Source organism: Ostrea edulis, chromosome 9 (assembly GCF_947568905.1).
Source record: "Ostrea edulis chromosome 9, xbOstEdul1.1, whole genome shotgun sequence".
NCBI lineage: Eukaryota > Metazoa > Mollusca > Bivalvia > Ostreida > Ostreidae > Ostrea > Ostrea edulis.
The window spans coordinates 38,517,895-38,527,097 of record NC_079172.1 but is presented as its reverse complement, the minus strand read 5'-3'; the positions used below and the strand labels follow the sequence as shown (position 1 = coordinate 38,527,097).

Genomic DNA, 9,203 nt, shown 5'->3' with positions numbered 1-9,203 from the left:
AACTGAATTCATTACTACAAGCATGAGGAAGACAAAACGCTTGTAATTTTGTATACTTTGAAAACATGAGATGTGTCCTTTAAGTAAGGGACTGATTCACGACCACCACCACCCCCCACCCCCCATTTTTTTTTTTTTTTTTTTTTTTTTTTTTTTTTTTACTTTAAATGGTCAAAATCTGATATGATAGTGTGATATGTTTAGACGGTTTCACAAAAAAATCAAGGTTATTCATTATGACAGAAGCTCATTATAGAAAGTTTATTTGTTTTGAAAACAAAGATTGGGGTGAGTTATTGTTTACGAAATTTTCAAAATATTGGAGTTGTAGCGTAACGGAATATACTGAGCTGACCGGAGCTTGCCCCCTTTCAATTCCTGGATCAAGGGGCGGATCGAAGAATTGTGGTTACGAGAGGCGCCACTTTATGAGCAGGGGGTCTGGGGTCCCCCGAAAGCTCCTGGATTTTACAGATTTTGTAGGGCTTGAAATATGTCACCTATTTATTCATTTGTACTATTTTCTATCATTTTTAATAAGGTGAAGTTAATAGAATGACGCAAATTTTAAGGGTATTTGGAAAATATAAAGTAGTTCCAATGAAGCAATTCAAGAAATAAAAAGATTTTGTCATTTATTTCTTCCAAGAAATCATTGCTACTTTTATCGTTTTCCATTTTCCAAACAAGATAACACGATTTACCATAAATTTGAAAAGTTTAGGGAGGGGGGGAGGGGGCAGCCAAACAACTGCTTTGATTTAAACATCAAACAAAAATATTTGGTAATTCAAAATGCAGGAGGAAAAATTAAAGCTCAATATCAAATCTTCTACTGAAAGTTTAGCACTCCCAAACCCTCTTAGTATAATATTTTTCTATAAAGGGCCACTTTTGCCATTGTTTGGGTCTCAACCCAACCATCCCTCTCTTTTGAGGAAAATGTACAAAAGGTACAAACTTGGTCGCACCCTCCACTTTCATTTTTCTTCTGGATCCGCCACTGTGAATGAAAATAAACATTTCCGAATTTTATGCCATGAACTTTATAAAACTTGGATTCAAATAGCTTCAAACGAAAATGTAATTTTATATTAACTATGGTCACAAAATCGACAAAAAGGGGATGTCGGAGCGACCCGGACGGCGACGGGTTACATGAGTTATCGCAAACTCTCGTGGCTTTCGAGATTTTGCATTCCTGTTTTTGTTTACCATGTTAACAAGGTGCTAATCTAACTCAGATAGTAGTAAGACACGTTTTATCGACAATTTTGGTAAGTTTACATTTATTTATCTTCAGAAGTACAATATACAATAGAAAATTAATGCTTACAGTAAATATACTAATGGAGATATTGTGCATGCCAATAATTTTGTTAACTCGAATTTCCTTAAACCACCGAAAAAGGCGATAGATACTTTAATGCTAGATTTCAGTGTCGATTTAACAGGAATATGATTTTTTCTCTCCGTATAATATATATACGGTGTGACCGTTGGACCGAGCGAAGCATGATATGGTCATTGGCGTGTCCCAAGTGATAGTCATATTTCTGTTCAGTACGGTAAATTACAATTCATTTAAAAATATGTATTATTTATGAAATTCCCCTTGCGCTAAACGCCCAGTATCAAAGGGGGATATCTATGAGGATAATTACAGGATCCGCCTATTCCTATAACGTGGGGAATATAGCACCATCCGACGTAAATCGTGCATAGTGACGTCAGATGTAGCCTCGACTTTTTTCTTCGTCTTTCAAACCAAACAATTATAAACAATAATTCATTTCAAAATATATATTATTTATGAAATTTTCCTTGCACTAAATGCCCAATAACATCTAAATATTAAAGGGGGATATATGAGGATAACAGTTCTACAGGATCCGCCTATTCCTTTACCGCGGGGAATATAACGCCAGCCGACGTAAATCATGCATTGTGACGTCACATTTAGACTCGACATTTTTCTCTTTCAAATCAAACAGTTATAAACAACAATACACCCCGTTTGCAATTTAAAAGACAGTTAAAACAAAACAAAATTAACCAATAAATTCAAAGTGGTAAAAAGTAAGCGTAAATATATCTTATATTTTTATTTAAAGAAACTCATGAAGTCGTTCATCTATTGAGTCGTATTACTGTTTTTCTATTTTATGATTGGCTAAAGACTGTAACAATAATAATCATACCATTCATTTTTAACAAACTGGGTGTTCGAATTACAAATTGCACGTTAGTCTTGTATTTTTGGCATTCAAAATTAGAACACGAATAACTGTAGAAGCAACTAATGAACAAAGCATTATGGCGGCGCCCATATGGATCACAAAATTTTCGGTGAACGTATATAGAGATTATCTGTATTCATTTGCAGATTTTCTCATTTTTTATTTTATATATACGTGTTGCCTTTAGAGCCTTGCTTCGCGGACGGGACTTTGGCCCGTCCGAGCTTTGCTCGGTATTATTTATTGAGGAAAATTGCGGATTTCAATAGTTTGGATATATACAAGTTTAACCATTGCCTGTTCTCATGCATGCATGGCCCCGAACGCGCCCTTTTACCTGTATAGCCTCTAGCTTTTTGTCATGGATTATATGTATTAAAAAGCGTATTTCCATACAGGAGATTTACAAACAGACTTGAAATTTTCCTGTACATAACTGTTTTACTGACTCACAGAACACCTTTCGGTTTTCATTCCAGCGACATCAGTAAATTGTAACTATATGTAGGAAAGGAGAAAATGCAACGGACCAGACTGGGATTCCAATTCAGGTCCCCTTAATCTCTAGTCAGGTGCTCTACCAACTGTGCTATCTAGCCACTGGTGATCAAACCCATCTGACAACTATGTTCCTCCCTCCTTAAATTGTCTTTGCCCTCGAAGACACACAACCCAGTTTTATTTTGCCCCTGGGAGGACTTTCACTTGCAAGTCCAGGGATGGTCAACAGCACCATCTGTAACTGGAAGGGGGAAAATACAACAGACCAGACCCTTGAACTGTCAGATGAAAATGCCTGCCAGAGAATAAAGATTCTGGGTTAATGTCTTCAAGGTGTTAAGACAGTTAAGGAGGGAGGAATGTGGTGGTTAGACAGGTGACCAAATAGCTCAGTTGGTAGAGCACCTGACTAGAGATTCATGGGCCCGGGTTAAAATCATGGTCTGGTTAATGACAATTCTTTCTTGAACACACAAGAGTTCATCATGTATATATACATATCTATCGGTATCGCTAATGATCCATTAGCGATACCGATAGATATGTATATATACATGATGAACTCACGGAAAAACACATGTACCAGATCATAGCATTTCAAAAACCTTGTGTTTGAAATCAATCCATGTCTACTTGTAGTGACTGTATTCTATAATTCAGGGAGAAAGGACTTGCTTGCTTTTGTTATGGGATTGATGGATTGATTGATTGTATCTTGTTTAACGTCTCTCTCGAGAATTTTTCACTCATATATATGGAGACGTCTTTGTTACATGAAAGTTTACAAGTTGTTTTTAATCCCCCAGCATACAATGAACCTATACATTTATTTCTTGTCTTTTTCAGATCTGATTTTTATTTTTTGATCCGACTTGTATTTCTTTGATCTGATTTTTATTTTTCTGATCTGATTTTTATATATCTGATCTGATTTTTATTAGGCCAAAAACTGGCAAAAAGAATTAATTTGTTCCTATTACATACTTTTTCAGAAATAGGGTAGGTAGGTCGGATTTCTGTATGATGTTAAATGAAAACATGTATAATACTATGATACTGATATTACATAGACATTACTCAAAACTCTGACACTGTCAGTACGTTTTGGTGTATTGAATTCCTTTGTGAGCGGTAGACAAGGGCAGATAATTTAATCACGATAATTAGATACCAATTCCAAGCTTTAAAAAGAGTAGGGTTTGGGATTGAAAAAATTGGGTAAGTTGGAAAACCAAAAGCACACATTAGTAAAGTTTTTTTTACACCTTAAATTTTTAGAAATGAAATATAGAACTCAGTCTGTTACAATTAGTTTTCAAGGTTGAATACTAAGCTTGACTATATACCATGTTATGGGGTTTGGATACTCCTTTTTACTGAGTTCTTGTATGATTAAATCCGATAAAGCTCTCCCCAACCCACCCATCCCCCGCCCCCCACTCACCCATCCCCCACCCCCATGACTTAGATGAAATCCGAGTTGTGTATGTTGATATCAGTGGTAAGCATTTTTTCTTGCAGGCGGACATCATCATGTCGTTTGGATTCAATACAAACACTAGGTCTAAAGAGGACATTTCATTTCGACTTAAACAACAGTAAGTAAAAGTTTAGTCTTAATATCATGATTGTAAGACTGAAATTAAATGTAATTGACTCATTGTACTTATAAATAAAACCAGTGATGACTAACATGTATTGTAGTGGATTCATTATACATGTAAGAGCCAAAACTTCTGTAATTGTAGATCAATTAACAATATTAATATTTCTAATTGAATACAAAACACTTTTATTCACTGAATAAAAATCCAGAGAGGAAGTTTAACATACTTATGATAAATTTGCCCATATAGATCCCGTTTTCAGTAAGTATAATGTCTAGAAATTTGCATGTAGAAATATATATATATATATATATATATATATATATATATATATATATACTCGGGAAGTTACCATGCATTTTTAACATTAAACAGGAGTTTATTTCACACATGATTGAATTGGGCATGCAATGCATCTCTATTCCTGCAATTACTTCAAAATTTATCATCATCTTCTTTGTTCTTACACCATCAAGTGACCTTGACGAGCCCACTCTCAATGTCACACCTGATTAGTATCGTAGTATTGCACCTGATTGGTCTGCTGGTTTGGTACAATATGGCATCTTGACATCAGGGGCATGGTTTTCATTTTAAAATGTTGATTTTGTGTTGCATTTTGTTGAATGTCAGTAATTTTCAATTGTATGGAAGTGCTATTCCCAGTACTGCTTACTGGTGTTTAAAATTTTGTTGGAAACTACACAATCTGATTAAAATCGGGCTTTTTCTGATCCCTCCAAACCAGCACAGAGTACCAGAGCAATTAAAACAGATCCGATTTTGATTAGATTGGAAACTACATGTGTCATCAGATTGCATGTTTTTACTCAAATTATGTAACATTTTTCATTTCAAAAGATGCATTAAATGGATTTATGTACAGATTCAATACCTACATGTATATTGTTGATTAATTATCAATTCAACTTACTAGGCTTATAAAATTTGAAAATATTAAGTGCAGTTGTGTTTAAGGCACATAATGATAAGAATCATGCTGTCGGAAATGTATCCATATGTTTTTATTTTTTAATTAAGATCCTATTACAGTCCACATTCATGAAATACGTGCACACAATTTCATTTACAGAAAAAATTATCAGTATTGCATGTAATAATTTAATCCAATTTGCAGAAATAAATTAGTATTATTATTACACAAATTATGATTTTTAATCCTTTTCTTGATTGTTAATCTTTCTTATGACAGCAATGTCAAACGAGCCCGAGACGAGACTCGAAAACTGGAAACGGAAAGCAGGAAGATGGAAGAGAGGCTGGCTGAACTGCGGTTTGCAATGAACAAAGAAAAAGAGGAAAGAGAGTATGTGTACCATTATGTTTACATTGTGTACGCACAAGGTGTAAATGTTGGATTGCTTGTAAATATCACAGCACCTGTTACATGATCATAGGCATACATGTGTACGTTGGATATTTACTGTCCTGAATGCATTTTTCTTTTTCAGACAACAGGGTGGGGGGGTTTTGGTCGAGAGGACAAACAGGAAACTTGAACTCTTATGCCACTGATGTACTTAACAAACCTTCCTCCAAGGTAAGTGTTGATAATAACAGCACCACAATATTTTTATAAATAGAAAATTCAAATAATTAAAACACTTCTCATCCTCAAATGTAAATCATAGTCGTGAAAGGGTCAAGGATTTCTCTTGTAGTCTGGTAGAACTGGGGGGGGGGGGGGGGGGGGGGGGGGGGGGGGGGGGCTATCAAAAATTAATGTACAAAAATAAAATCAAACTTTGGCAAAGAGGTGCCCCTCATTATAAATTTTCACTTTAGAATTGCATCCAACAGGCCTCGAGCATTAAAACTACTTTGAAGTTTTAAATCTTTTGAACACCTACACAAGTCAGTAGACTAGTGTGCACTCATCTTCACAAACTCGACTTGTGTTAGTCTGTACCTGAGTTTTTCAGAAACTCGTCTTGTTTAGTCTGTACCTGAGTTTTATCATTAGAATATACCAAATACATGAAGAATCACAAATATTTCAGTTACAGTTGCCTCAGTGTGGAATAAAATGTTGACAATTAGAAATAGCAGCTGTCTATTTAAGTATAAGTAATTGATGTTTATTGTATTTTACAGGGTTCTGGTAAAAGAAAAGTAAAAGTCCTGAAAGACACACCGCTTGGTATTGCATGTATTACTTAATGAAAGCACACTTAGTCTGCATGATATTTACAAGATTAGAAATTAGAATGGATTGAAATGCATTTTGCGGTTAAAATGAAATAAGACTTGAAAACACCTAAAATAAAGAGAAATGTATATGGCAATATGTATCCTTTTCAAAATACATTTCAGGAAAACAATAGCATATCAGAGTGAAATTATGATATATTTCTGTTACTTAATTGATGACCACACAAAGGAAGATACACTAATTTTCCACACACAAAAAACATAATAGTTTTATTTAAGATATCTGTTCACAGACATCAAGGAGAGGCCCAGTCAACCAGGGACAATGGCCTTTATTGCCAAACAAGAAGTGTCCTTGACCCCAAGGCAAAAGGTCAAGGGTCCTAAGTGTGGCCAGTGTGAGGAGAAAAAAGCTGCTGTGGTACGAAGGGATTTGATTTACTTTAAAATCGTGCGTATATTGATTAATGAATAAAGATGGCAGAAACAGTTGCAAAGATTCTTGTATGCAGGAGTAAACAGACAAGCAATATTTTTATTGAGCTGAGGATGCATTGTTACATTTACACTCCTATAAGATAGCAACATTTTTTAAATCCATCAATCTGCAAAAATATCCTCTTCATCATAGGTTGTTGTTGAAGGAAATTACTGAGATTTAAGTAAATATCAGAGAAAGGAAGAATTTAATGATGATAAACTTTCATTGATATAATTAGATTTGGCCTGTATTCATACGGAAGATTTTCATGCTTAAATATCCCTATTTTTTGTTGATTTACTTAAATGACAATTTATTTCTGATTTCAGAATTGTGTTCAGTGTTCCGAGTACTACTGTCCTGGATGTTTTGCAGCATTTCATTTAAAAGGGGCCCTGAAAAAGCATAGGTCCTTACCAGTGTCTGTAAGTGCATAGCAATCTGGTCATTGAGTCTGTGATATAACCATGAATTTGTAATCATTTTAGAAATAAAATTTCCTATGGTGTATTTGCAGGCAACGGGCCCAAGGCAGTGTATGTCTCCCAGACCCACCCCACCCGTTACCAACGGCAATAGGTACTTCCTGTTTCTTTTATTTAGTATTTCAGACAATGTGTTATCAAGCCATGGGTTTTTGTTATCACATGGACTGAAAATTTAGTTGCATAGGTACCAAAAGTGAAATGTAATTTCATCTGAAATTTTTTTTTTTCTTCTTATAGGAATTATGAAATTGATTCCTCTGAAAACTTTGAAAGTCTCCCCTCTGATAGTGCAATCCATCCAGCAAACTCTGTTGTCAATAGAGTTCGAGTAAGTGTTTATCTTATGCTGTAAACATAAACATTCAGCGGCGTTTTCTTTTTAGCGTTGTTGGCGGCAGACATCCACTAAATTAAGTACATCACTTAATGCATACCTGTTAAGTAAATGTGAAATCTGGTTGCAGTAAGCGCTATATCAAAAACATAATTTCCGCCAAATGTTATACATGCTAAATATACTACATTTACAGTAATTAGTTGGACTTTAGGATAATTTTGCAATCACAGTCTTGATTATAGATACAAAGAAAACTTAACCCACAAGGACATTTTCCTCTTGACAGTACTTGCAGTTTTTTTTATTGTCAATGAAAATCTTGTAGTTTGATGACTATGGAAGGAACAGCCCAGAGGGCGCCAGTGGATCTTTTGATGGCCCCTCCCTGTTTGACGGAAATTATGATGAGTCAGAGAGTGCCGCTTCTTTCCAACAGGCTCTCGCTGCCTGGAGATCAGGCAAACCTGAGGCCGGGGAACCAGCTTCGGAGGCCACCAGACAACCTCAAGTTCTCAAAGTGGAAACTCCTCGTAAGTATGGATTGTCTTTGGATTTAAGAAAATACATTTTAAGCACTGGTGTTGTATTTTAGAATTTATAAAATTACAGCGTAGTGCCGTTAATGAGTCAATTTTCACATTCTACACTGTATATTTCATTGAAAAATATCCTTTGTTTGAACAATCATTCAGAATTTATATTTGCTCTAACTTTTATGAAATCTAAAATATTTATTACAAAAGATCTGGACATAAATTCTATCCATGATTTTTAGAACTTTTACCAACAATTGCAGAAATATGACTTATGAAACTCTAACATCAACTTTTAGCATTCCATTTCCTTATATAATCTTTTGTAAGAGTGGAACGAAACCTTGAGTGTGGTGTTGTTACAGTCATATAAAATGTGTATGCTGTTTAGGGAAAAAAGACACTTGAGACTATAAACTGCAGATATTTGTGTTGTTAAAATAGTGTAAAAGTTGCTAAAAATTGAATCTTGAGAAGTTTATAAAAATGATTTAGAAAAGTGGTTATTTTCAATGAATTATATAGTAAAATAAATAAAAGTTGACTCATTTATGGCACTATGCTGTAGATACAAGGTGTGTTAATGGATGCTTTATGTAGAGGGAAAAGAAAAAATATTTGGCTGGTCTGGGAATTTAATCAAGGACCCCTGCATTTCTAGTCAGGTGCTTAAACCATTGAACTACCGGTATACACCAATTCTACTACATTCCTCCCTCCTTAAATAGTCTTAAACTCGATGACAAAAATTCCAGTCCATCCCTGCCAGGGAGTCTTAATTATCATAAATATCTGGACAAGCTATGGTACAATCTGTTGTTTGATAATATATGGCTGGATTTGG

At 34.8% G+C, this 9,203-nt stretch overlaps 1 protein-coding gene across 2 annotated transcripts in view; it reads left to right on the top strand.

Annotated features, from left to right (window-relative positions):
• The first annotated feature begins 1,139 nt into the window (after positions 1-1,139).
• LOC125659401 (uncharacterized) overlaps positions 1,140-9,203 on the top strand; it is a 25,419-nt gene continuing 17,355 nt past the window's right edge. Inside the window, exons 1-10 of one of the 2 annotated variants that reach the window (XM_056149142.1) lie at positions 1,140-1,277; positions 4,263-4,339; positions 5,562-5,675; positions 5,821-5,909; positions 6,464-6,509; positions 6,814-6,941; positions 7,331-7,426; positions 7,519-7,580; positions 7,727-7,817; positions 8,152-8,356. In XM_056149142.1, the coding sequence (XP_056005117.1) occupies positions 6,846-6,941; positions 7,331-7,426; positions 7,519-7,580; positions 7,727-7,817; positions 8,152-8,356 (550 nt within the window). In that variant the 5' untranslated portion in view covers positions 1,140-1,277; positions 4,263-4,339; positions 5,562-5,675; ... (1 more) ...; positions 6,464-6,509; positions 6,814-6,845. Of the gene's footprint in view, positions 1,278-4,262; positions 4,340-5,561; positions 5,682-5,820; positions 5,910-6,463; positions 6,510-6,813; positions 6,942-7,330; positions 7,427-7,518; positions 7,581-7,726; positions 7,818-8,151; positions 8,357-9,203 lie in introns of both variants that reach the window. The other variant, XM_056149144.1, reaches the window with a different exon arrangement.